This window comes from Salvia hispanica, chromosome 4 (genome assembly GCF_023119035.1).
Source record: "Salvia hispanica cultivar TCC Black 2014 chromosome 4, UniMelb_Shisp_WGS_1.0, whole genome shotgun sequence".
Taxonomy (NCBI): Eukaryota; Viridiplantae; Streptophyta; class Magnoliopsida; order Lamiales; family Lamiaceae; genus Salvia; species Salvia hispanica.
This window is the reverse complement of record NC_062968.1, coordinates 46266310-46293862: the sequence shown is the minus strand read 5'-3', so window position 1 is coordinate 46293862 and position 27553 is coordinate 46266310. Positions and strand designations below refer to the sequence as shown.

General features: G+C 34.5%; 5 protein-coding genes across 5 annotated transcripts; 1 reads left to right on the top strand and 4 right to left on the bottom strand.

Annotated features, from left to right (window-relative positions):
* Nucleotides 1-1497: 1497 nt before the first annotated feature.
* Nucleotides 1498-5322, bottom strand: LOC125222700 (beta-glucosidase BoGH3B-like). The gene is made up of 10 exons (XM_048125457.1): nt 5208-5322; nt 4890-5123; nt 4578-4782; nt 3931-4021; nt 3699-3844; nt 3000-3243; nt 2808-2912; nt 2536-2718; nt 2241-2445; nt 1498-2115 (listed from the first exon to the last, which is right to left on the bottom strand). The coding sequence occupies exons 2-10, from the start codon at nt 5098-5100 to the stop codon at nt 1631-1633; spliced, it is 1875 nt and encodes a 624-aa protein (XP_047981414.1). The 5' UTR covers nt 5101-5123; nt 5208-5322; the 3' UTR covers nt 1498-1630.
* Nucleotides 5323-16126: 10804 nt separating this feature from the next.
* On the bottom strand, nt 16127-16953 carry LOC125219565 (dCTP pyrophosphatase 1). Its single transcript, XM_048121577.1, has 2 exons — nt 16743-16953; nt 16127-16488 (listed from the first exon to the last, which is right to left on the bottom strand). Exons 1-2 carry the CDS (start codon nt 16863-16865, stop codon nt 16243-16245), a joined length of 369 nt encoding a protein of 122 aa, XP_047977534.1. The 5' UTR covers nt 16866-16953; the 3' UTR covers nt 16127-16242.
* A 1046-nt stretch (nt 16954-17999) lies between these two features.
* Nucleotides 18000-19196, bottom strand: LOC125222657 (cysteine-rich repeat secretory protein 55-like). The gene has a single exon (XM_048125388.1). The coding sequence runs from the start codon at nt 19041-19043 to the stop codon at nt 18144-18146; it is 900 nt and encodes a 299-aa protein (XP_047981345.1). The 5' UTR covers nt 19044-19196; the 3' UTR covers nt 18000-18143.
* Nucleotides 19197-19315: 119 nt separating this feature from the next.
* On the bottom strand, nt 19316-21716 carry LOC125222656 (4-hydroxy-tetrahydrodipicolinate synthase, chloroplastic-like). The gene is made up of 3 exons (XM_048125387.1): nt 21454-21716; nt 21050-21134; nt 19316-20420 (listed from the first exon to the last, which is right to left on the bottom strand). Exons 1-3 carry the CDS (start codon nt 21497-21499, stop codon nt 19493-19495), a joined length of 1059 nt encoding a protein of 352 aa, XP_047981344.1. The 5' UTR covers nt 21500-21716; the 3' UTR covers nt 19316-19492.
* Nucleotides 21717-24604: 2888 nt separating this feature from the next.
* Nucleotides 24605-26562, top strand: LOC125223967 (cytochrome b561 and DOMON domain-containing protein At4g12980-like). The gene is made up of 3 exons (XM_048127292.1): nt 24605-25297; nt 25532-25786; nt 26004-26562. Exons 1-3 carry the CDS (start codon nt 24665-24667, stop codon nt 26316-26318), a joined length of 1203 nt encoding a protein of 400 aa, XP_047983249.1. The 5' UTR covers nt 24605-24664; the 3' UTR covers nt 26319-26562.
* Nucleotides 26563-27553: the final 991 nt, after the last annotated feature.

The window sequence follows — 27553 nt, the reverse complement described above, 5'->3', positions numbered from 1 at the left end:
TTATTTTAATCTTTTACGACGCTTTTATTTGTGTCCCCTAATTTTAGTTGAGACACTAACAATAAGGAAGACACTATATGAAGTGTTGATGGCATAATTAGACATACAAACTAGCGTCCTTAACAGCATTAAAAATATCCTTATTTGATTTTTTTTAGTGTTATGATGAACCGTTTATAAAAAAAGAAATTTCGCCCTGTAATTACACTTATCAGTGATGGCATATGTCAAATTTTAATACTACAAATTATACTATGCAATTTCATTATTCACCTATTATCAACTAAAATGACGGGATTATCACACTAGACTTTTGAAATTTAAATTTAAATAATTTTATGTAAAAAAAATTTATCTATGTGAACTATTAATAATTTCATAAAAAGTTAATTAGGTATATAAAATATTAAAATTCGTTATTTAATTTAATAAGTATTTTTAAAATTTGATTAACTTCTAATTTTCGTAACTTTTTTCTCCATATTATTTGTACCTTAACTTTAAAACTTTGTAAGTTACATAAAAAACAAATATTTGTTATGTGAGGCGAAGTAGGATACCATATTTCGAAGTTGTATCAAGCAAGAAAATGAGAGTTTACAACTATTCACGAAGCATAGTTTGGTTACTTTTGTACGGATGATATGTACGCTAACATCGGAAGAGACAGTGAAGAGGAGGCATCAAAGTCGAAATACGATAACAATATTCTTTATTGTGTTCGACCCACGAATTCTATATTCTGGATCCGTCATTGTAGCAAATACGGAGTAGTTAGCAACTGATCACGCCACTATACATATAAATGTCAAATTTCTTTGTTTGTGACAATATGCACATGTTCGTATTAAATTGACTTAGGGAGTGTTAAGTAAGATGCATTATGGAGTAAGATTAATTTAATCCTGGCCCAACGGTGTGTATCTTGGTGTTCGGGCGAAGAGATTGGAAAAAAGAGGTCCACGCTTAACAATCTTGGTCCGTCTCAATAATGTCTACATTTCTCATTTGACATTTCTCAACTATTCACACCCCAGTATATTAACTTCACCTAAATTTCTGAGATTAATTTAGAAGTATTTCCATAAGATATGTGTAATTTTAACTAAGTAGTTTTATTTAAACCAGTAGCTATAAGTGTTTTCAACGTTTTAATAAAAATTAAACAAATATATTCATAATTTTTAAGTACTAAAATATCATTTTACATGTAACCTCCTACTAAATACATTTCGCTAATTCTCTCTTAGCAACATAGGAGTTAAAACGAATATTCCATCAACAAGCAGGACCCATACTTATTTAGTCTTGGAAGTCTTGGTTTTGATTCATCACGACACAATATTGTTGCTGCTAGTGTGCTCATAAAAAATTGTGATGAGTGGTGTTTTTCCAAGGGTTACTTTGAAAAGGTAATTTAGTCTTGATGGTGACTTGATGCCACTGTTTTTTTATGTTTGATGGTGACTTGATAATTACTACAATCTTAAATCACGGTTAAAATAATTAAATAAATGTTCAATATATAGCTCAAAATATGAAGAGTAACAATCCAGCATGAGGAATTTTCCTCTTCACAATTGTAATACACAAAATACAATCGTTAACAATTTACTTAACTCTCTGATCCTTAGGCATTCCTAGGTGGAGTTACAAGCCCAAATCCAAATGGGAAAAGAGGATCATAATGAGCATCTCCAAGATTCATAGGAAGTTGATCTACAGATTTGAACCAAGTCCTTGCAAGCTTCCCACTGAATCCATAGTCACCAAACAGCACATCAGCCACCCCTTGCCCTTCACTGCCCGGAAGCCACGCCGCCACCAAGGCATCTATTTGCTTAATGTAGGGTTCCAGCACAACTGGCCGCCCGGAGACAACCACCACCACACATTTCATTGATCCACACACGTTCTTTATGGTGCTTGGACCAGGCTCTGCTATGGTTAGGTTCGTGCTGTCCCCAAACATCTCTGCATAGGGGACCTCCCCTACTACAACGATGGCGTGGGAGAATCCTCCACTCTTCACAAAGCTTGCATCTGGATTCTCCGAGAACACCACCTGTGTCAAAGGGTCCACCGTCTTCTTGATGGCAGCCAGGATTGTAGTTCCTGTAAACACAATTACATAGTTAGACCAACATATATATTTGTGTGCATGTTTTGAAATCTCAATAGGTTTGTATTGCGCTTTGTGATCATTGCATCCCTAAACCTTAAACATACACCCAACTTACCTTCTGTGAGGTCGTTTCCATGAACACCCTGCCACTCAATAGTCCAGCCTCCACATTGGAATCCTAAGTTATCAGCATGAGAACCGGCAACTAGAATTTTTGGTGCTTTCTTCGGAAGGGGAAGCAATGGACTCTTTGGGCTCTTGCCATTCTTCAACAAGACAAGTGTTTTTCTTACAGCTTCCCTTGCAAGCTCCCTATGTTCCTGTAATGATAAAAAAACGCTTCATTAAAGGCAGAAAAAGGAACTACTTTGGAGCTGTGATGAATATATATGAGCTAATAAAAAACAAACCTGGCTTCCAAGGTGTTTTGCTAGGGAGGGATCGGCTAGGGGATCCTCAAATAGGCCCATGACGAACTTCACCCTTAGTATTCTACGGACAGCATCATCGATCCTGGTCATGTTGATCGCATTACTTTTCACAAGCGAGGTCAGACTGTTGATGAACTCTTGGAAATTCTCAGGTACCATAATCTGCATGAGATCAAGAAACATGTAAGATCAGGTTGACTGTGTTTGAAATGGAGGGTCTTCTTCGTTTCATGGTTTGGATGTAAACTAACCATGTCGATTCCAGCAAGAACACCGGCCTGAACAGAATAAGTGTAGTTCTGGTGAGGTGGACTCGTGATCCTATCAATGCCCTCCCAATCTGATATAACAAAGCCCTACAAAGAGCAATGGCAATTGATGATTAGAAATCATTTCATCATGATTCTAGGAGAAGTTGATCAGATTCAAATGTTAGTACTTACCCGAAATTTTAGTTTGTCCTTGAGGAAGCCATTGATGAGATTGCCGTTAGCATGCATCTTCTTGCCATTCCAGCTCGAGTAAGAGACCATAACTGTGGAAACGCCTTTACTGACAGAATCATGGTAGGCAGGCATGTGAATGCTGAACAGTCCTTTCGAGTCAATGACAGTGTTGTTTTCGTCTAATCCCCTCGTCGTGCCTCCATCTCCCACGAAATGCTTGGCACAAGCTGCAACTTTTTCCCTATGAAAAGATGATCAAGTTTGGTCAGTTCATTATTTTTTTTCTTTTTTTAATTTTGACTCTGCCTATTAAACTGATCCTATAATTGGCAGATCAAGCTTCTTGGTCAAGTTTTCACAATAGAAGGACATAATAATTTATTCACTAAGTTCAACTGCTTTGACATCATGAGAGCCAGTTGTTTTCAAAGTGTGGAAAGTGAATGATGAAAGAATTTCATACATCACATTCATTCAGCTACCGTAACTGATGCTAACAAATTTTGGCATGTAATAACGTAACACACATTATTCAATTGATTAGAAAATGGCAAAAAGACAAAACAGTAGAAAAATATCAGGACAGACCATGTGAATTAGATCAAAGCAAAAACCTAACTCCCAAACAGATTTTCTTCTTGGAAATAAAAAACATATGTAGTATTGATTAAAATACTATGAGAAAAGGAAACTTACTTTCCAGCAACAAATGGAACGCCCTTCTGAGAGTTAGCTGGGAGATCACCCTGCAAACCGGGGATGATCTCGGTCATGTTCTGAACAATCGTGTGATCCTCGCTGTAGCTCTCGTAGCAACGGCCCCATCTTGGATCCCGGCAGACCTATTAAGTTACAAATGACCACACATCAGTAAACGCGAAGAAGTTAAACAGAAACAGTGGAAAAAAGAGGGGTGAAACTCGCTTACAGCTATGCAGGGTGAGAAGGCGTATTGAATTCCGGTGGCCCTAACTTCTAGTGCAGTAGCTGCTCCAATCCTCTTTACAAGTTGTTTATCCCTATTTGCAGTTACCAACAATTAGTGATGTAGAAAAAACTAAATCTTGAACTGTACAATCGTCTCAACATTTTTGTTTATCAATACAGTTCAATCATAGTTCGAAAATGGCATAGATCCAAATCCTAGTATGTTATACATTTGAGTCTTAATGAGTCAAATATGGCATAATCAAACAGTAAGATGAAAATATCACATTCCCTAGATTTAATTGCCATTTTTACTGAGATGAAAAGTACTCCTACTTTGAACACATCAAACTTTTTGTAAATTCCTACCAAAGACCAAAGTAACTAAATTGAACTAAACTGTTTTAGATAAGACAAAGATGATATTTCAACTAATGACACAATGAAGTGGAGAAAATTGAGTGACAATAATTACTTTAATTGAAATTACGCAAAGCACGCTAGCCTTTTTCCAAGAGACACACATAAATTGAAAGTCATATTGAACAAGTTATCCATCAAAGACTTTTCACCAAAAACACACAATCTCACACACAAAGACAAAGCACTTGTATCTATCTATCTATCTATGTATCTATATATGTATACCTGGTGACACCAAGGCCAACATTGTGAGGGAAAATGGTAGCTTTATAGACATTGTTGTTGCCATGAACCGCATCAATCCCATAAATCATAGGTATCCCAAGCCGAGTTGAAAGAGACCCCTTTTGAATATTATTCACCATTTCCATCCAATCTGCAGCAGAAGCCTTGGGCGCAGGAACACTTCCTCCACCACTCAACACACTCCCTGGACAACAAAAAATTTTAAAAATATAAAGAACTCTTTTCAATGTTGCATAAAAATGAGGCAAATAAAGATGGGATCTTGAGGAATATCAAAATGCATCATTATACCTATGAAATACTGCTTCATAACATCAGGGGTGGCTACTTTCCTTTCAATTTGTGTCATTTGCCCAATCTTCTCTTCAAGAGTCATTCTTTTCATCAAATCTTTGATTCTTGTATTCAAGGGCTGTTTGGGGTCTTTGTATTTGAGATACTCTGCTTCAGAAACAGCAGCCCACAAACAAAGAAACACCAAAAACACCCTCATTTTGTTCATTCCCAAAGCTGCTGCTGCTGCTGCTGCTTTCATTGAAACGAATCAAAACTCACATTAGCATATAAACAATACATTAACTAAAACTGCTAGAAAAGAACTAAACTTACAAGAACAGAGTAGTTTAGAATGTGTGAGAGCTGAGCTATATTTTCTGACGGAAGTGTATCTATGACTGTATATATAGAGAGGGTTTGGGGATGGGGTAGGGGTGTGGGGTTGGATTACTTTTGGAGATTCGGCACGCTGCACGTTGTGGATAGAGAAAAATGTACGTGGTATAGTGCTTACGATTTAGCATTGAAAATTAATTGAAGAACATGAAGAGCTTTGTCTAACTTTGGATAGGACAATTAATTGAGATCCACCATTACTTTTATGGTATATGCGACTTTTTTTATGGATGATTTACAATAGATTTCACCGGATTATATAAATATTTATAATACAATAGTTTACGGATCAGTTATAATAATTACACGTCAGTATATGTTACAATTTAAATAATGTTATTCTAGTGATATATAAAAAATAAACAAAATATCTAGAAATCTTATAAGAGTGATACATTTCAAATTTATACAATCATACTAAGATATTTCATTACTATAATATATTCCCTTTGATTTTAAATTGGTGTACATATATAATTTTGACGGTATAATTGAAGACTAATAACTAATAAAGAAAAAAAATTAAATAAAACAAATTTCAACAAATGGGACATTTAGTATTTATCATTTAAATTTAAAATAATGTGGGATAAATAAAAAATGATATTTTATTTATGAGTTTATACACAATTAACCTTACTAGAAATTGAGATTACGGTATCTCTCCACCACTATTTCACATCAACCATCAATGGATCTCTTACTCAAGAGAAAACACTTACTCCATAAATCATCTATTCACTTAATTATTCATCAGTCTCCCTACTTCATTATCTATTTATTTTTTATATTAAGTTATTCATTATGAAATTTATTTAAATTATTTTATATTTAATTAAAATATGAGATTCATTAAATCCACATTATAACACAGATATAACAAAAAAAAAGAATAATAAAATATAATAAAATAAGAAAAATATAATAAAAATCAAAATTAGAAACAAAATGTTCGGTTTGACTTTTGAGGCTTGAAACCACAAACTCTAGGATTTATCTGAGGCACAAAATTAGAAACAAAATGTTCGGTCTCATTAGTTTTGTGTTATAATCAAATAAATTCATATAGTATAAAGAAATAATAACTTAGGTGTAAAATCAATTGTCCCACGTCAAAATCACAAGAAATATTAGAGTTGATAACATATCTATAAAAGAATCAATTGTACATCGAAATAACATACTCTTTTAATTTTCACTAATTCACAAATCCGACACTAAGAATGGAAAAGATTATGAAATTATAGTTTAATTTTATTTTAAAATTAGAATTTTCAAAATAAATAAAATCACTTTTTTCATAATTACCCCCCCGGAGCAACTTGTCAGGAGGTGACCCCTGCAACGCTACTCCTCCCCTCCCCTCTCTTCCGAGTGAGATGAGCTTGAGTCTTCTTTGGCTCATCATTGCGCATGTTCTTAATATTTCACTATTTTTTCCTGTTCATAATCATTTACAAGTCTATAGATGGATGTCATAAATTTCTTTTTCGATCCATCCATCATTTATTTTTTAAAAATTTAATTAGTAAGTTTCATATTACACAAATTTATTTTACTTATATTCTATTATAAAATTAATATATAAAATAACATTTATATTACAATTTTTCATATTTTCTATATCAAAAAAAAATAATCCTCCTATTTGTTATGTTCTTCCCCAAAATTAAACAACTTCCTCCTTTTCTGTATTTTAATTATATTTATTAATTTTAATACCACTTCCGATGCAAACTAAAACAATTTTGAATTGGTTTCAGTACAATTTACCAAAAATATTAATTCACCGAAATGTGTTCTGACATTTTTTATTCTGTATCCTTTTACGCGTTTCAAGGTGAGATTGAGCTCATTTACAGACAACTGGACAGTACTGATTGGAAAGTGGGACCGATGAGATTGCAACGGATCTTTTTGTTTGAGATTTCAACTTAATTGATGTTTAATGGAGTATTGAATTAATAAATTTGTGTTTAATGATTGCTTCATTAGATTCTTTAATTGGAATAGTTATACGTTATCACTAAATTCAAAAATTGCGGACCGTTGCCAAATGGAACTATGCCATTGTTGACTTCTTTAGTGCAACGACGTGATTAAGATCTATAAAAATTAATTGTCACAAAGTCACCAAATTTGATAAATTGCTTGTTATTCCTGAAATTTTAGAAAAAAATTAATTAATATTCTACTCCATTTGGCTCATTCTGAGGAGTAGATCTGTAAAAATTATGGCAATTTGTCAAAAGGCCGTCAAATTTGATAAATTGCTTGTTAATCCTGTAATTTTAGAAAAAAATTTAATTAATTATAATATTCTATTTATTTTATTCTAATTAATACATTTTCATTTTTAAATATCTCACTCTAATTTACATCCTTTTCAAAAATGGAATATAATAATCTCTGCTTATTCTTTATCATATTATGTTCTTTTGAATGTAATGAAGATAATATTATTTTACTAATAATTTTTAATTGTCTCATTATTTATATTTGGAGAAATTGCGTATGATATGAAGCTAAAATTCATAGTTTTTTTTTTTACAAATTTGTATATTACAAAAGTCACTAATTTTTTAATATGAAAAATATAAAATATAAATTAAAATAAAGTATTTTAACTTAATATTTCCTCAAAATTCAAAAATTACAGACCGTTTCTGATGGTCAAGCTGAGAGCATAGTACATTTCAATTGATTCATAATCCTCAGGTCAAGGGAATTCACTAGATTGCGAGGTGTAGGGACTCGATACCGAGATGACTATGGTCATCGGACTCACCTTCAGCCTCCTGTCAATAAAAATACCTCAACCAACTACACTTGATACTAGTATAGAGAAGCAAAGGGTCGATCCCATAAAGAGGAATAGGACGTGAGTAAGAGTTAAGAGGACTTGGGAATGGGTTGGTTGTTGCCATGCAATTTTTGGGTTGAGAACTTTAACTACTAGACTCTGAAAGTGCAACGAACTAATCTAACAACTAGACCTAGGAAACAGAAAACATGATGCAGAAATTCACGATGAAATAAAGATCAGACAAAGAATGAAATTGAACAACTAAATTTATTAGACCTAGTGAAGCGATTTTCTAAAAACAACTAAACAGGGGAACGCATGCAGTGGTGACCATTCTCCCAAAACAGAAATAGTACGGAAAGAAAAGCTGCAACAACATAATCTGACTCTTAACGAATAACGACCTTCATCTTCTCCAACAATATGAACATAAACATGTAAAGAAACAGAGTAACAACAAGATTAGAACAGAGCATGTTGAATCGAACGATGAACCTACGATTAAACGGGAATTTAGAACATATCTATTATCACCAGACGAGGTAAACAGAGAAACGGAAACTAAACATCATATCCATGTAGAATTCAACAGATCCAACGTCAGATACTTCATCCACTCCGGATCCAAGCCATCTGAAGCAAACAACAACAAATCCCCATTCCGATTACTCCGATCTAGACAATTCAACAGCAATTCAACTTCAACCAAACAGATCAAGTGCGAAAAGCATCCAAAGTAAATAAACAAGATCAACGCAAATCGGAAGCGAAAACAGAAAATAAACTTCCATGCTAAATTTTCCAGAATTCAACAATGATTTGACGATCGCCGACAAACACAGATATTGAAATGATTGTTTCTTCGCCCTACGTGAGGATGGTGGTACACAAACTGAAGCTAACTGTCAAAACGCGAACTCCCCAGAATTTACCCCATGGTGCAGTATGTGTAGAGAAATTTGAAGAAGTAAGCTAAGAACTACGTGCTGGAGCATGAAAAAAGTGATGATAATTTGGTATGCGCTTCCAGTATTTATAGACGGATGGCTTCTAGATCCTTCCTTGAATTCTCTATTTTGCCCTTCATCTTCGAAGCTTCCCCCGTCTAGTAAATACGTGTTCTTTTGCTCATTTCCACTTCTTTTCTTCCGTCAGGCAAATGTTTTCTTCATTTCCTCCGCCTGGTGATTTTTCTACACATGTGTGTTAGACCTATGAAATCATTGAATTTAACCTCATAATCGATGCATGAAATTGGCCTTATCAGTTTCCAATCAAAACTATCTTTTTTGACTTCTCTATTTGCAACGATGCTGATTAAGATCTATAAAAATTATGTGCAAAATGTCATGAGGTCATCAAATTTGGTAAAATGCTTATTAATCCCATAATTTTAAAAAAATAGTTAATTATTTCATTGCTTTGATATATTTTCAATTCTCTCATTTATTTCACGTCAAATTTGTGTTTGACGTGAAAACCAAAATTCATATTTTGTTTAAATATTTACACTGTTATTTACAAAAGTCATTGATTTTAATATAAAGTATTTTGACTTCCAAATTACATAATTTATCTTTAAAAATCTAAATTAAAGCAATTAATAAATTATCAAAGTAATTAATTGAATAGAGATTGAGATTCTAAGAAATATAAGATTAATGGTCAATTAATTGTGGTTATCATAATTGTAGTCGACTTAAACCTTTATTGCTGATCTACACAAGCAAAGCATAAATATTTAAGGGTAGGTTAGTAATATATGGTACTGGATGTCGTATTGAAATTTTGGTATGAGTTAAAATCAAATATTTATTTTATCCAAAAGTTTCGATAGACTGTAATTCGCTCTATCAAATTTTCAATATGATCAATTCTAATATTGTTACCATACCACCTTTTTAGTATGGTGTACTCCCTCCGTCCCATATTATGAGAGAGATTTTTTTTCAAGAAATAGGAAATGTGACATATTTTATAAAACAAACTAAAAATGGAAGTATGACATTTATTATGGGACGGAGAGAGTATCAAAATTTTGTACACCGGATTTCGATACGATATATCGTAATACAATTATACTTTCGGCTTTAATCCGCAAACCTGGTCGAGCAGGATTATTCGAATTCGCCTAAGGCGGGTTCAGTACACGCGTGGTCAAACCAAAAAAAATAAAACTATAAAAGAAAGTTGGTGAAAAATGATAGTGGAATGTGAGTCCAATTTTTATATACTCCCTCCGTCCCTAAAAAATAAAAACTTTTGGGACGACATGTATTAATACACAAGTAAAATAAGAGAGAGAGATAGAAAGAAAAAGTAATTGAAGTATTGTTAGTGAAAAATGAGGTACATCTTATTAAAAAGAAAAGAGTTACCAAAAATAGAAGTGCGCTATTTTTATAGAACGAATGAAAATGAATATAATTTCTATTTTTGTTGGATGGAGGAGTATTAGTTTGATAATAAAATGAGAGTGAAATGATGTTAGTGGAATGAGAAGCTTATTACTCCACCCGTCTATAAAATGTTGTCCATTTTTGCAATGAACACATACTATTAATGGGAGACGGATTAACATGGACTCCTGTTGGAAAATGGACGGAGTAACATGTAGGATAAGATCCATTGTATTTAGGGCTGTATGTTTAAATCTGCATGTGCATATGTTTTGCATAGATGGGTTGGGGTTGCTGAATTGAAGTTGTGGACCAAATTGATGTTGGTATAAATTTGAATAAATTGATGTTGATATTGTAAAAAATACTTGCTCCGTCCTGTATAAATAGTCAGTTTTTGTTTTTTTTTTTTCCATTTTGATCTGTCCTGCAAAAATAGTCTGCTTTCATTTTTTTTTACTTTTTTTTTTATTATGATGTAGACCTAATTCTCAACTAGCAATATTTCAATAATTTTTTCTTTCTATTTTTATCCTATTTTAGCAATTTAGCATTAAAATTTATGTCGTCTCCAAAATTTCTATTTATATGAGACGCGGGAATAATCTAACATATATGTACAAATTTATAAAATGATGAAAACAAAAATACATAATGAATTATAAATACAAATTTCTATGAGAAAATATTCATTCAAATTATAAAATTAGTAAAATTTCATATCTATACAATATATAAAAGGGGAGTTTTAGGAGGTTTTGAATAATCATTTTATGCTGAGGGATGCAAATGAAATGAATATAAAATTCATAAATTAATTCTAATAAATATATAATCCTACCTAGTTGGTTTCTCACGTTTCTTCTTATTAGTGGAGATTAGTTTCTCATGTTTCATATATACGTGAGTGAGTGGGAGGTTAGAGCATGGCATATGAGGTAAAAAATCATTACCGACAAAGAAGCACATGAAGATGAAATCGTCTATAATACATTCGAAATCAATCTCAAAAGGAAGATTTGGGAGCCTCGTCTCAAATTCCAGATATTCACGAAGAGTCCAAAAGTTCAAGAACTGCATGACCTTTCTCATCAAATTCTCCAGCCGTTCTCATTGTCTTCCCTTCGCAATTTGCAGCTAAATGGCCCACTTGACCACAAAGAGAAGAAAAATGGGAGCAACAACTTTCATGGCATCATCGTGGCTATTCTTATTCCTCCACTCGGTGTTTTCCTCAATTTTAGCTATAGAGTACTTCTATTTCTCTTTCTAATTTGAATTACTACTATATTTATATTTGATATATTTATATTTGATTTGGTGATATTAACAGGTTGAGTTTTGGATTTGCTTCTTATTGACGCTTCTTTTGGTTACATTCATGGAATCATTTATGCTATATATATTCTCACCCATTAGACATATTCACCTCTCTATCCCATTCCCAGGTAAATAAATACTTTTATTCTCTATTTGTCACTTTGATTTATGTTAATTTGTAGTCACTATAGCTTTATCTTCTTGATTTGGATGGCTAGAGAAGCCTCCACAAAATTATGTGGTGTGAATGATTCGATTGTGTACTTTCATGGGTCTCATACATCTTATGCTTTGCTCTACGGATGATCGTTTTAATACATATTGATTGTTGATTTTGTTCTTTATTTTATTGTAGTTTTAGGTGAGGTGTTCTTTATTTATTGTAGTTTTAGGTGAGGCAGGCTGCTTGAGATTGTTTTAATGTCCATCACTAATTATAACATATAGTAAAATTTATCTAACAATTATTTTCTCGATAGTAATTTGCAAAGTAAACAAGTCTTAATAAAGTACTCCTCCATATCTTTAATTTTCGTACAAAGAGATTTGCATTACAAAGAGAATCTTACCATGTCACATAGTCAGGAGTTTCTGTTATTTAGGAGATAGTTCTTTAATTTATACGTTAATTTATTTTTCATAAGTAGTTAATTTGTCTTCGAGTGGATTTCAATTTCGTTCATAGACTAATTTGTTTACGTTTATAAGTATGTCCTTTTAGTATTAGGTATTCATACGCCTATATAAACACCCCTTCCTCTTGCAATTCTTAAGAGTGTTGATACGCCATCGAGAGTCTAGAAATAGAGAGGTGGTTTGGCCTGCCAAGTCGACGGAGTAAAGAAGAGGAGTGGTTGCACGAATATCTCGACTATTTTGATGCATTTATTATTTGCAATTAGTTGGTTGCAAGTATTTCTCATTTCAGTTATTTGTAAGTTTATATATAATGATTAATTATCCATTCTATTTAATTCTTTATTGTGATAGATTTTATCTTTCTGCTCCACGATTTATTGTTTAAACATTATATTATGTGATTTGTTTCAAATTTATTATGCTTTAATGTTGATTTGTATAGATTTTTTATTCTCATATAACTAAAATTATTACTCATATTGTTCTTTGTTAATATTGATTCTAATTTGTTTAATTAATTTAAAATTAAAAATTAATATTTTAAAAATATATTAATCTGTGCATAGCACAAGCGTGATACTAGTAATATTTAATCAGAAACTTTCGATTGTTTCTCAATTATCACATCTGATTACAAAATGTCATTTTATTGGTAATTTTTTAAAATGATTGCATTTTATTAAAATAAGAAAAAGAAAAAAATGTATTCTAATAAAAAAAATTAAAATCCGTGACTTTTATATTCTACTTTCAATAAATTAATTAGATTTTGAGCAAATTTTTATTATTTAAACAACTACTAACATTTTATATTTAAAATAGATAAACATACATTGTGATAATATGAGATATCCAAAATAATCTTTTAAATATAAAATCATTATTACTATATCATACTTTCTTCAAAGCTAGTTGAGACATTTTTTAAATAAGATTAAAGAAATTGATGTTTAAAATTAAGATTAAAGAAATTGATGTTTAAAATTAAATAAAGAAATGATAAAATAAGAAAACAAAAAAAAAATAATAATAATATAATGAATAGTAGGGTAGTGACAAAATGCAAACTCATATATTGTACTACAAACGCCAAACTTTTCAACACGGTATCAACACAATATAAATACAGTGTAAAATTTCACTATTTTGATGTCAACACAATGTGAATACAATGTGATAGGGACCTGATATTCTATTTTATTCCGGAAGGGAGCTGATATTCTCTCCGTATATTTATTTAGTTTATTTATGTTTTAGTATTATTTAGTTGTTATGATTTTATTTACTTTTCATAGTGGTTAGGATTTAATTTGCTTTTATTTACTTTCCTACTTTATTAGAGATTTTTTTTGTACCACACATATTATAAATATGTGTGCAGTCTTTTATTATTATCAAGTATAATAAATTAAATTAATATTTATCATTCTTTCAATCACGGTTTATCCCTTATGGAGAAATCAGATTCTCTCTCAAGTCTCAATGTCTCTAAATTCACACCAATTCATCTCTATTTGTGCTCTACCAATCGATAGGGAAGATAAACCATATCACAATGTCAGCATAACATTAATCGTTGACGTTATGTTGACATATTTTGTTGCTATTATTTTATTATATGTTAATATTTTCTAACGGTTCATATTATAAGTTAGAGTTTGTACAATATTTAGAGTTTGCATTTATGAAATTGAATGTATAGTATTCTTCCGATTACTTAAACGCATATAAAGTAAATAGTGGACCCCAAGCATCCGTAAATTCAATGTCCATAATAACTTTCTACTTCTCTCCTTTTTCCACTGTCGTCTTCTCCATTTCCTCTCCCCTCCTCCTTCCTTCTTCCTTTGTAAAAACGTGTAGCACAAACACAGGAAGGGGCGTCTATGGTGGGACTACTAGGACCGGTACCCAAGTCCCCGCTGGAGTGCCGGCTTGGCTCATGTTGGGTCCATCGTGTTTTCAAAAATCCGATTTTTCTGGATCAGATAATCAAGTATAAAATGCTTTAAGATCGGATTTATAATATTCTTCAATTATTCTGTACTCAAACCTAATTTATAATATTTTTCGTATTTACTTGAGTTAACAATTTCATTTTCTATGTCTTCACCAATAATTATACTTATATATACTCCATCTGTTCGCGAATATGAGTCCTGTTTTTCTATTTTTATCCGTTCGTAAATAGGAGTCCCGGTTCACTTTTACCATTAATGATAATAGAGTCCCCAAACATTCCACTAGCTCATTTTACTCACATTTCATTTGAAACTAAGATATACAAGTTGGAACCCTTATTCTACTATCTTTTTTCCACTCACTTTTATTAACATTTCTTAAAACTCGTGCCGCCAAGGAATGAGATTCCTAATGTTGGACGGAGGAAATACTATGTTAAAAAATACTTTACTTTTTTAAAAGAAAAATTGTCAAATAAAGCACAAATTTTTTTTAAAAGAAATCTAACGGGTCTTATACTTTTCAAAAACAGAACAATAAATCATTAAACTAGAAAATTTCACAATAACTTCATACTCCTACTTCTGTCTACCGTTAGAGGTCTCGTTTATTTCTGGCATGAGTTGTAATAATTGTTAAAAAAAGTGAGTGGAAAAAGTTAATGGAGAGTCTAACTTCATTTATAGTAAAAATGAATCAATACTCCTATTCGCGAATGAACTAAAATAGAAAAACGAGATTCCTATTCGCGGACAAATATCTACCCGAAGGGATTATTTATTAATTTGGGGAAAATAGATGCAAGTGTGTCAACCGGAATATCTACGTGGACAAAACAATGATAACAGTTAGCAAAATACTCCCTTCGTCCAAAAAGAGTATGCACTTTTTCCTTTTTAGTCCGTCTCACAAGAGTATGCACTTTCTAAATTTGAAAACTCCTTTCTTTGTAATGAGATGAGACTCATTTTCCACTGACAATACTTTAGTTATTTTTTTTTTCTATCTTTCTCTTACTTTATTAATTATGCTTTTAAACCATGTACAATCAAAAGTGTATATTCTTATTAGAAGGAGGAAGTAAATCACTAAGTTTGATTAAATTCCTTAATATTGCATTTTTAAAAAATAGAACTATAAATCAACAAGTTTAAAAAAAACTTTTTAATATGCACGAAATTGAGGTTGTGTGTCTTCAAAACTATGTGCGGACAAAACAATGTCGTTTGGTTACACACTAATGATAAAACACACATTCACATTCACTTCCTTTCTTCTCCGTTGATATTGTTGGTTGATAGCAATGTTTTAAAAATAAGATCGGTAAACGAACATTACGCTAACATAAACTTAATTTGGATTGACCATTTATCTTTTACGGATCCATAAATAAAGAACAAAAATGAACCAATTTCCTTTCTAGGGATAAGAATGTTCAAAACATAAGGTTCTAGACGAAAATCATAAAACAACCATACAATTAGAACAATTTTTGAATTTGAATTAATTCTAATCGGGTAGGATCCTCTGCAGTGCGGAGGAAACATAGAACCGTGCTGTGCAAATAAAACCACTCATATATTTAAAGCCACTATTCAACTTTAGTCTAACAAATAATGTAGCCGATGATTCAATTTTTACAGTTTGTGTCCCATGAAATGCTCCAATAACACATCCCTCGTCAAAAACGACAGGGGATGTGAAAAAGGCGGTCAAGATCGAAGAGCAAATTAAACAACAAAAGCAGCAGCAGTTCCATCTCGTTAATTAAATAAAAAATGTAATGATCGAGAGCCACAAATACAAAAGAGTTAAATTAAACCAAAACAGAGTGGTTGAAGAATTACTACTGATTTTCATGGTCTTCGTTGTTGAGAGGCGCCGGATATTTGAGTGCATTGAGCTCCATTTTGCGGAGGGCAGCTTTACCCAGATCAATCCCGCACATATCCGACAGCCGTACGAGGTAAAGCAAGACGTCTGATAGTTCTTCTCCGACGTGAGTTCTCTCTTCCTCTTTCCACCCAGGAAGCCCTTTTTGAACCTCCCCTTTCCATTGAAATATTTCCGACAGCTCTCCCACTTCTCCCACCTGCAACCAATTTTAATTGATAGAGTGATGAATTTTTGGGGGAAAAAACCCTAGATCATATTTGGGGGAAATAAAGTTCAGAAATCAAGAACAACAATACGTACTTCATTTTTTCAGAATAGGAGATAAGAAATTAGTCGATTATTCAAAAAGAGAAGAAAGAAGAAACACCAAAGATGATAACAATTTACACAGAAGCTTGGCTTGCTAAAATAAAGGATGAAATAAAAAGAGTGGGTGTGAGTGGATTTTACGAGAGCGAGAAGCAGATTTCTTGGGCTGTGGTATTGTTCCCAGTCTCTTGCTTTTGCAAAATCATCCATTTTCTTCTTCAGAAGATCTAGCGTCACGCTCTCTTCACCATCGCCTTCTGCCATTGCTTCTGTTTTTCGAATATTTTCTCTTCAGTGGATAATCACAAAGTCTCCACTCAACTCTCTCAACAAAGATTATATCTATGTGAATACAAAAGATAAGTTTGTCCCCTTATTATGAACAGAAAATCAAATACTACTATATTTATTTTAAAAATCTTAACTTAACTTTCTTATGTATTTTTCAAATTTTAAAATACTGTAAAGAAAACACCAATACGAAATATAATGGAGTAGTATATTTTTTTATGAAATGATACTCATTCAATTCATAAAATTTAGTACTCTCGTACTCAGTAAAATTTTGATTATGAAATTATAGGGTACTATTCTAATGCTTACAATACCTTAATCCAAAATCAAGACTAAATCTCTATCCTTGGATTTTAAAATGAGTGGATGAGATTAAAGCTCACAAATCTCAATAAATAGTAGACAAAATATCAATAAAAGGGTAATATCGTCATTATGTTATCATATGATAATTTTCGTGGGTGTTTTTTTATATCAATATTGTGTATTACAAATATCAACAATATGACATTAAAATATCAATACAAGGACAAGAAAATATCATCACATTTTTATTGAGATTGAACATGCATAATATTGAGATTTTGCCTACAATATATTGAGATTTTTTGTTGCATTTGTTGATAAAAGCTGCTTATCAACATGTACGAAAATTGAAATATAATTTATCAAATTTCATCAACTGAACATCGTCGGAACATATGTAATTGAGATCTCGTTGGAATCCTTATTAAATTATCTTTAATTTGATATATTTTTTGAAAAAAATAATTTAAATTGAGAGAGTTACGTAAATTTAAAGATTTGAGATGATTTTGAGGAGAGAAAAAGTAGTTAGTTATAACTACTACATATGATTTGACATTAATACCCTTTTAATTTAATTAATAATTATTTAAATTTAAAATATATTACCCTTGGCATTATATCAATCACATGATCTTCTAATCTAATGATTAAAAATTGATCTCAATTTTGAATTGCTAATTAGTTAGCAAGTGATCCCCTACCTGAAATCATAATATTAAATCATGTAGATGATGGTTTACCCAGTCACACCCCATCCAATGGATGATTAATGTAAAATCCTTAAACGAATCAAGATGAGTGATACATACAGCAGTCTTTCTCATTAAGATGATTAAAAACAATATTCACTAGTGACAATGAGTCAGTGAGCATCATCACAACATTAGTGACAAACAAACAGAATTACTAAAAAAGCAAATCACACAACATACTACTACATCAGATTCTAACAGCCACCACTCTGTCATCTTCTCCAAACCTCGAACTCGCCGAATCAAGCGGAAAGAAGAAGGGATACAATTCATATCTAACATAGCAGCTGCTATACAGCACCCTACACCCTCTCTTATCCCCACAAAATGTAGGAAAATTACTAACAGCAATTGACAAACACTGAGCACACCCCATCTCAGACAAATCTCTCATACACTGCACCAATGCATACAGCTTGACAAAGTCTGATAGATCCCTCCTCCCTCTCCCCAGCCCTCTGCTCCGAGGCCTCACCGCCTCCGACCTTATCTCATCCATCAGCGAACCCAATCTCTTGTTGAAAACACCCGGCTCTGTCACGTTCTCCACGTTGTAGAAGTAGACCCCCGAGGTGTCGACTTCTCCCAAGAAGTTGCCAGTGCTGTACCTTAAAAAGCAGTAGTCATACCAGATTCTTGCATCTGACTGGCTGGGGCACGCGGGTTTAATCTCCTTTGCAGCGTCCTTAATGCAGGAGGCGCAGTCGCTGCTGTTTACGTCGCCCCTGCATTGGGCCACGCCGTAGACTTTGTATCCGTCTTGGCCGTGGGAGGCAGCCACAAAGCCATGGCGGATGGTGCCTGAGACTAGCTTAGGCAGCAAGGAGTCGATGTTTCTTGATATGGTGGGGTTGGTTTTGGTGTCGTCGTTGCAGGAAGTGGCCGAGATTTCTGACGATTCTACTCTTAGACTTAGAGTGTAGAGAGAGAGGAGGATGAGGGAGAAGATGGATAGAATATTCATGGCTGCGCTTACACAGAATGCTACTCCAATAATTTGGTACTTATGATATATATGTGAGACGATTAGCATGACTTGTTTATGTGTGAAGCAACTTCCTACTGAATGCTGAGTGGAAAAAACCATTGTTTTTTCTAGTAACAAAAGAAGAATTTCGTTTGGTGTGGGAAATGTCAAAGGCTAAAAGAAACTGCCTATTTGCATTAGTTTATAGAGTGCAATTTTATGCCAAAGACTTAATGGTTACACTTTTATCCATTCTTTTTCTGCATATCAATGAATTTTGGCATTTACCTTCAGAGAATTAAGTAATTCATGAAGTAATAATTATGACAAGACTAGTTATATACTGATTCAAGCTTCATATAGATATATGAAAATTATGTGGATTGTGGCTATTGAAAATTGAAATAGCAAAACATGAAATTTCTAACGGAAAATCTGATACAAGAATATCAACAAATCCCTTTACTTTACAGGCACAAGGAAAACAAAACTCACAATTTTCAATTATTGTTTAGGAAAAGCAAGCAGATCAAAAGATTTGAGTTGAAACAGTTCACCAGGTGTAGCATCTAATACCGACCGATCAAAATAAAGTCGTCGTCCTCCAAGATCCGGACATCTTTCTCTCCTACGAAATTCTCCCTTCCAAGTTCATTGACTATGTTCACAAACTCAACCCTCTTGGCCAGAGGAAGGGGTACGTATGGCAACCGGAAAACTGGTCTAACGACCCCAAGCTGGGCTAGGGCTGTGTTCACACCAATTGGGTTTGGCTCGCGGAAAAGCCACTGGATAAGAGGGATCAGTTTTGCGTTTAAACTTGGATTCTTTCCTCCAAACATTAGTTCTCTCATTAGACGTGGGACCAAATTGCTTGTAACTGATATTACTCCAGTGGCATTGTATTCCCACCTCGAGTCGTGGCATTCATCGTCGTTCCCACTCCACACGACTATACCATTGCTCGTATACTGCTCTACCCTATCATTTCCAACGCACTCTTTGATGCCTGCCAAGTTGGTGCTCTGTGCTAAGGTGTGAACCACGGGTGGTGGAATGTCTTGGCCAGTCCGTGATGGTACGTTATAGATAATCGAAGGGCCCATGGGAAGCACACAGTCGAAGTGAGAGGCTAAACCTTCCAAGGAGGTTTTCCCATAGTAAGGATTGATGTGGAGCGCCGCATGCATACCAACAGCAAAGCCTTGTTCAGTGGCATGGATGGCTTCTCGTGTCGAGTTACTCCCCGTGTTACCAATGACTTTAACGGAACTGCCAAAGCAGTTGACTGTGTGGCCAATGAGCATAATATGCTCATCCCAGCTCATCAATTGGCCTTCACCAGTGGTGCCACCAACAATCACTCCCTCAACACCATCTTCAATTTGCATGTTCACCAAGGCATCATAGGCCTCCAAGTCGAATCTGCCATCTGGGAGATAAGGTGTCTTGATTGCTGTAATCAATCTCAGCGATTTTATGTCATCGACATTAGTCCTGCAGACAGGAGTTTCACATTACACATGCTGGTTTCTTTGGACATGAAATAACACAGATGGGAGCACCATATTTCCTTTGCATATATTCTTGAATCCCTCATAGCACCGAGTTGCAAACTTGACCTTTCTAGAGATACATCTCTGACGAAATTTTGAAGATTGTCATTTCAAGTGCACATCATGTTACGCGTCAAAAGAAATCAATTTTTCCTATGACAACACCACTTTTTGTATTCAATATATACTGGCTAATGAGAACATAGTATACACTTGCTACTATCAATAAGCACAAGGACATAACAAGGGCATGAGCTGAGAAAATAAGAGAAATCCAACTAACATAAGCTTTTGCATACTCAACTATTAACCATAATTATTCAAACTTTTTTTTATACTACTACTAGATATGTGTAGGAAACATTAATGACAAATTGAAAAGTGAACACTGGTTTTCACTATTATCATGATCACAACAATTTTATTGATTTGCAAAGCTCATTCTCACCACCACTAAAACATAATCCTCTATCAAACATGATACTCTTTTACTGAAAGTCTGAAACTACGGTAAGCAGGCAATCAAGAGTACAAAACCAGTTGCTATGATCAAATGGATGGCGCAATTACCTGTTTTTAACTTCGTTACTACGCATTGGGAGGTGAAAATTGGGAACTACGGCTGCTCTAGGTGATCTCCAATTTGGAACCACACCTGCACCATAGCAGTGAAAACTGGCATCAGTAGTCAAATAAATTTGATCATTATTTGAAAAAAAAAAAACATGAAGAACATCAATCATTCTTCAAACTGATACTGTCAAATTGTGCCTAAATCTAATATACTGCATTCCCCTAAATTTTTTTAAAAATACAATAAAACTGCATCAACTACCTCCATATCCAAATGAGTACTTTTCTACATAAAAAATATAAGAGAATAATCAAAAGATGCGTTACATTTACAAGCGGATTCCGACTAGAGAAAGATAACAATTAAAGTGTGATGTCTATAAAAATGGATAGCAATTCACCTCGATGAGTAGATTTGAGAGAGCAACATCCGATGAACGACGCCATTGCACGAAAACTCGACGAATTGAGAGAGGGGACGGAGAAGAGCGTGTGGGTATGCTAAATCATGTAATTCTCCCGCAATGAGTAAGACTTGGACGGTGGGAGCTCAGCCGCATTACAAATTTTAAGCTCCTGAGGATGGGATGGGCAGTAGCGGTGACTAGTGAGGCGGCGGCGATGTGAGAAGATGTACACTTAAAAAAATCCTTGAATAAGCGGACGTGCTATCAATTAGGTTTTTGTCGATACTCGTATGGTCAAAATGCTACTAATAAAACTTCTTCCATATAAAATATGAATGTTCGGTTGAAATGAGTTTTTAAATATAATTGATAAAGTAAGAGACTAATAGAAAAAAAAATAAAGTTTTAGTAGATTATAAGTATAATTGATAAAGTAAGAGACTAATAGAAAAAAAAATAAAGTTTTAGTAGATTATAAGTCTCGTCAAGAGAAAGAAATTTCCAAAATTAGCTCGTACTCCTAATTTTGCTCGAATTGATTTTAAATTCTTATTATTGATTCTGTTTTCGGCAGTGTATTGTAAAAAATATAATAAATCAATTTTTTTCCTTTGATCACCATTTTGGAAGAAGAAAATTGGGAACTACAGCTGCATTTCACTTCCATCTTATTACTATCTCCTTCTCCTTTGTTTCTTAGATTTATGCTCACACTTCTTAATTCCAGAAAGGAAATAGTAGTAAAATATGTTCAGTAATAGTACTGCTATCATTTTATAATGATCACAATGAAATAGTAATAAGATGGAATTGAAATGCAGTTAGCAAAGGTGGTTCTTGACCAATCATATATAGGTTGATTGTGTGATGCGTTATGCCCAAGAACGAAATAAATTCCTGATTTAGTAGCACGATGATATGAAGACAATGTGTATTCCTGATCTGTTACATTGTTGTTGGAAGAATTTATTCACCTACCTAAATGTTAAGTTATGATAGAGGACTTGATTTTCAACTGGACTAGTGTGTGGTTGGTGGATATAAACGACATTAACGTCTGAATTTGATCAAGATACACACTAGGAATACAATTCAAACTTGGCTTATGTATAATTTAGGTGGAGATGTACCAGTACTACTCATTGCTGAATTTTGTCCTCTGATTGCTACCTTCAACTTATTTAAGAAGTTGCATATCTTTAAGCAATGGTGCTTAATGATACGTGTACGTATTGATAGAGAATCAATTACCAAAAAAATTGTGGACAATTCGTAATCTTTTAATACTCCTATATGAAGAAAAGTTGAAGGAGGATAAGCCTCTTCAGCTTGTAAAGAGCATATATGAATTTTGTGACGATTCATTGCCTTCTGCAGGCTTAAGAATCAAGTACTAGGAAACTTGATTCTAGATTCTATTGTTACAGCAACAACATAGCTTGGTTTGCACCACACTAGTCCCATATGATCAGTTACACAAATGACATAATTCTATCTAAATTAGAGGAAGAATTCTCAAATTAATGCCTGTATGCGATCATTTATTTGTTGTTCGACCTTTTGTGCAACGATGTGCAGCTCAGTGCCGACACAAGGATGCTAGTGCCTAGTGGGGAACAGCCTTGCCGAAGAAGAAGGGAGACCTGTGCCCTTGACTCTACCAATTTGAGATTTATGACAAGGTCAGCCGGAAGATCCTAAATTCGGACTCCTACAAGGTGGACCTGTTGGCCAACGGGGTTTACTTGTCCAAACAGCACAGCGGCGTAAATGAATACAATCTTTTTCTTCATTATATCTTCTTCTTGAGTTACCTTTTGCATTATTATAAAACCTCATATTTTCAACAATGATTTCCTAACATGGAAATGAAGTGTACTGCCTTAATTAAAGTTCATTTTCTTGCATTCTCTCTCTCTATCTACGACCTACAAGTTATCTTGATAAATACTCCTTTTGTTATCATAACTTAGTAATATGATGAATTGTCAGTTTGCCCGCAGCCGCACTGGCGGATCTAGGAGGCTCCGTGCAACTAATTTCTTCTTATCCGGACGTAAAATTATCATATCCGCCCCCTCCGTATACACTAACGTCGCTCCGAAAATCGAAAAAAATTGTCATTTTCGCCCTAAACCAACCTACTAATATATATTTCGCCTCCTCCGTTTATGAATCCTGGATCCGGCACTACCCGCAAGGGCAGTGCAGTTGGCAACGAGGAACAGATCTTGCTGCAATGAGCCTGGGTTCAAATCCTACGTGTAGTTGCTTCAATCTCTCAAGCAAAGTGTGAGGCCTTGGGAGATGGCTTCTGGCAGCCCGTGGATTAGGCCTCCCCTTAATGGACTATTGCGTGTCCTGATTGAACTCCCTCGCATGATGTTGGACCAGATTGTGGGGCCGCGAAATCACCTTTTTTGCTGCAATGATGAATTGTCAATAGTATTGCTTGTTGGAATTAGTAATATGATGAATTGTCAGTATTATTGCATGTTGGAACTACACAACAAAAAACGGCATGTGCGAATCTCATTCTGTATCCCCTCATAGAAGATGGGTTACTATTCTGTTTATTTCTTCTATTTTTGTTGCAATTATTCACCGGTATATATTTAAATGCTCTGTGTCACAGTTTCTAATATGGTAAAATTGCTGGTTCAAAAATTAAGTTATTTACATATGGTTGAGACTTAATAAACCTATGACTTGATTGGTAAATAAAAGTAGACAATAACTGATAAACTAGACTAGACAGAGTGGTCCCTGAGACTTATGTAACGGCTAATATATAGGCGAATATCTGCCTCTTATTTAGGAAAGTTTACGGATTTTTTTTTAAAAGTGGGACGAAACTTCATAATCAAAAATATGTGTACCCAGTTCAAAATAAATAAATAAATAGAGTATATAAACAGAGAGTGACAATTAGCCGTTCAAATATTTGCTTTTGTCAATCTATTATTAAAAGCTTTATTAATAATCATATTGTAATATCATAAAAAAACACATGCATTTGATTTGACGTTTTTACTGCTATATTTTTACTAAAAGAAAAAAAAAACATAAAAGATTGTAGTGTTGGAATTGGTTTTGAAAAATAATAAAATAAAAATATGGCCTCCACCACCACAAATATAAACACAAGCTTCTTCTTCTCTCTCTATAATCACCTTTTTTTCACCTCTGCGAGTGAGATCCACTAATGGCGTCGCCGCCTCCACCACCCCTCCTAATCCTCGGCGTCCTCTTGGCAGCCTCCCTAATCCCACCCTCCCAATCACAGTCCGCCATGTGTACCAGACAGTCCTTCAACAACAACAAGCGCTACACCTTCTGCAACGACCTCCCCTCCCTCAACTCCTTCCTCCACTGGGACTTCGACGAGCCCCAATCCACCCTCTCCATCGCCTTCATTGCCTCCCCTTCCAAGCCCGACGGCTGGGTCTCCTGGGCCCTCAACCCCTCCTCCACCGGCATGGCCGGCTCCCAGGCCCTCCTCGCCTTCAAGCAGCCCGACGGCAAGATGGCCGTCAAAACCTACAACATCACCTCCTACGCCCCCCTCAGGGAGGAGTCCAAGGTCTGGTTCGACGTCAAGGACTCCTCTGCTGAATCCTCCGCCGGCGCGATCACCCTCTTCGCCACCCTCGTGCTGCCGGAGAAGGGGAAGACGGTTCTCAACCACGTCTGGCAGGTGGGGCCCTCCGTCACCGCCGGAGTTCCCGACAAGCACGACTTTCAGCCCGCCAATTTGAACTCGAAAGGCAGCCTTGATTTGCTCAAAGGCCAGACCACCGCTTCCACCGAGGGAAATTCCAGATTGAAGAAGAGGAATGTGAGTTTCTACTTTCTGATTATCGGATTTCTGTTTGTAATTTCCTTTCTCGATTTTATGAATTCTGCATTATGATTTGCCAGAAATAGATATACAACTATAGAAGTAGTTATTATATGTTTGATTTGGAATTTCGTTACTTTGGGGGTGATGGAATTGAAAAATTAGGTTAAAGTAATTTGGGGGAAATGTTGTAGATGAAGAGGACTAACTTGTGTATAACAATGGAATCAGATTCATGGAGTTCTGAATGTGGTGAGCTGGGGGATTATGTTCCCTACTGGGATCATCATTGCTCGATACATGAAGGTGTTTCCATCGGCTGATCCCGCGTGGTTTTACCTGCACGTCTCGTGCCAGGTCTCTGCCTACGCCATCGGAGTTGCTGGTTGGGGAACTGGCCTTAAACTCGGGAGCGAGTCAAAGTCCATTACTTATTCAGTTCATCGCAACATTGGGATCACACTCTTCGTCTTTGCCACTCTGCAGGTTTTTTTTTTCATGCCAGATTGTGCGACTCTCATCTTCTTAATGGCGCAGATTTTTGTTGTTATCTGTGTTTTTTTGATTTAGGGAAAGCATAGTTTATCTAGAATGAGTCTGTGGCTAGTCTTGATTTGCGATTGATGTGTGCGTTTGAACTGTATCTTTCGTGTTGATGACTGAGCTTTGCGTGTGCGGTGTTTGCTCGTTTCGCATTATGTAGGTATTTGCATTGCTTTTGAGGCCCAAGAAGGACCATAAATTTCGCATCTACTGGAATGTTTATCATCACGGAGTAGGATATTCAGTTGCTGTTCTTGGCATCATCAACGTGTTCAAAGGTCTCGACATATTGCAGCCTGACACCAAGTGGAAGCGTGCATACATTATTGCGATCGCGCTTCTTGGAGGCATTGCCTTGTTGCTGGAGGCCTTCACTTGGGTCGTCGTGTTAAAGAGGAAAAAGGGCGACACATCTACCAAACCGTATGAAGGCTACAATAACGGACACAGTAGGCAAGAACCTCTAGCTCCATGATTATTTTGTGCCATTTTGTTCCCTATCTATACCTAGTTTGATCACATGTCTATTTTTCTCCCTCTTAGATTCACTTGCTTGGTTGAGATTGTGCCATTTTCTCTTGTACAATAGTTTGTGTAGTTAGTCTGGCATACAACCTATAGATACAGGCTGGAAAAAACCATTATTTTTGCTATTTTCTTTTGTCTCCTCCCCTGTTTTATACAGTATTATTACAAGTATCTAAGTTGTTTTTGTTGCATCTATAACATGTGATCCCTCAATTAGAATAATGCTTCATTGATCATCAAAAATGGCACATGATTCTTACTTGCAAGACTTGCACATGGGATGCATTGATCTAGGACTCATCTCCTTTTGATTCTTTTTTTATCGACCCTTCTAATCTCATGTTTTACTTCATCAATACATACAAACTAAATTCATAGAACCTATTATAAATTGGTTGAACATGGGAAACCTTCGTTCGTTTTGAGTACTCGTTTTGAAAAAATGATACTACTAATAAATAGTTAAAATGGGGATAGAGTAAACTAAGTGAAATAATAATGAAGAGAGACTTTTATGTATATTATTATCTATTTTACTTTACTCTCTTTATCATTTTTTAAAACGAGTGGTCAAAATGAAACAATTCTACTAGTGAGACAGAGGGAGTATGTTATTTCACTAGCATGACACATAAGTGTGTGTCGCCCCGTTAGAGGTGTCATGATCTAATTGGTTTAACTTCTACTGTCAAAAGTTTACTTGTATGGGCATAAAGTTAAAGAGTGTGATTTGAGGTGTTTGGTCCCATACACATTACTATCATTATTATCATCTCTTTTCTTTGCTCAGCACTAACTGCTTTCACTTTCACTCTATGCTCACGCCTTTCTTGTTCACATTTCGATTCTTCATTTTGCCTTTCTTGTTCACATTTTGATTATTCCATCTTTTCTTTTTTCGAGTTAAGATTTAAAACGACAGTTACATGTATTTTCAAACATTTTAAACACACAGAAATTATTGTTACGTGACTAGGATTTTTATGTTGTCTGAACTCAAAGTAGGTCCCATGTTAAGCTACAAGTCATAAAATTAGACAACTTTCGTAGAATATATTCGATTGAGATTTTGAAAATAATCTTGTGTTCACCACGAATATAGTAGTGCTACATCAGTTGTCACATATTGAATCGGTACTAGCGAAATTAATACCTAAATGGGAAAGGGAGTCCAAGATATTA

What these genes read in the sequence shown, in the direction of transcription:
- LOC125222700 (XM_048125457.1), bottom strand. Translation starts at nt 5,100, where the DNA reads ATGAACAAAATGAGGGTGTTTTTGGTGTTTCTTTGTTTGTGGGCTGCT. An exon ending in TTCTTGCTGGAATCGACATG is followed by an intron (nt 2,719 to 2,807) that starts GTTAGTTTACAT and finishes GATCTCATGCAG; the next exon opens with ATTATGGTACCTGAGAATTT. An exon ending in TGGAAACGACCTCACAGAAG is followed by an intron (nt 2,116 to 2,240) that starts GTAAGTTGGGTG and finishes TTGTGTTTACAG; the next exon opens with GAACTACAATCCTGGCTGCC.
- LOC125219565 (XM_048121577.1), bottom strand. Translation starts at nt 16,865, where the DNA reads ATGGCAGAAGGCGATGGTGAAGAGAGCGTGACGCTAGATCTTCTGAAG. An exon ending in GAAATCTGCTTCTCGCTCTC is followed by an intron (nt 16,489 to 16,742) that starts GTAAAATCCACT and finishes AATTGGTTGCAG; the next exon opens with GTGGGAGAAGTGGGAGAGCT.
- LOC125222657 (XM_048125388.1), bottom strand. Translation starts at nt 19,043, where the DNA reads ATGGTTTTTTCCACTCAGCATTCAGTAGGAAGTTGCTTCACACATAAA.
- LOC125222656 (XM_048125387.1), bottom strand. Translation starts at nt 21,499, where the DNA reads ATGGCGTCGTTCATCGGATGTTGCTCTCTCAAATCTACTCATCGAG. An exon ending in TCTCAAATCTACTCATCGAG is followed by an intron (nt 21,135 to 21,453) that starts GTGAATTGCTAT and finishes GCTATGGTGCAG; the next exon opens with GTGTGGTTCCAAATTGGAGA. An exon ending in AGTAACGAAGTTAAAAACAG is followed by an intron (nt 20,421 to 21,049) that starts GTAATTGCGCCA and finishes TCCTGTCTGCAG; the next exon opens with GACTAATGTCGATGACATAA.
- LOC125223967 (XM_048127292.1), top strand. Translation starts at nt 24,665, where the DNA reads ATGGCGTCGCCGCCTCCACCACCCCTCCTAATCCTCGGCGTCCTCTTG. An exon ending in CCAGATTGAAGAAGAGGAAT is followed by an intron (nt 25,298 to 25,531) that starts GTGAGTTTCTAC and finishes CAATGGAATCAG; the next exon opens with ATTCATGGAGTTCTGAATGT. An exon ending in TCGTCTTTGCCACTCTGCAG is followed by an intron (nt 25,787 to 26,003) that starts GTTTTTTTTTTC and finishes CGCATTATGTAG; the next exon opens with GTATTTGCATTGCTTTTGAG.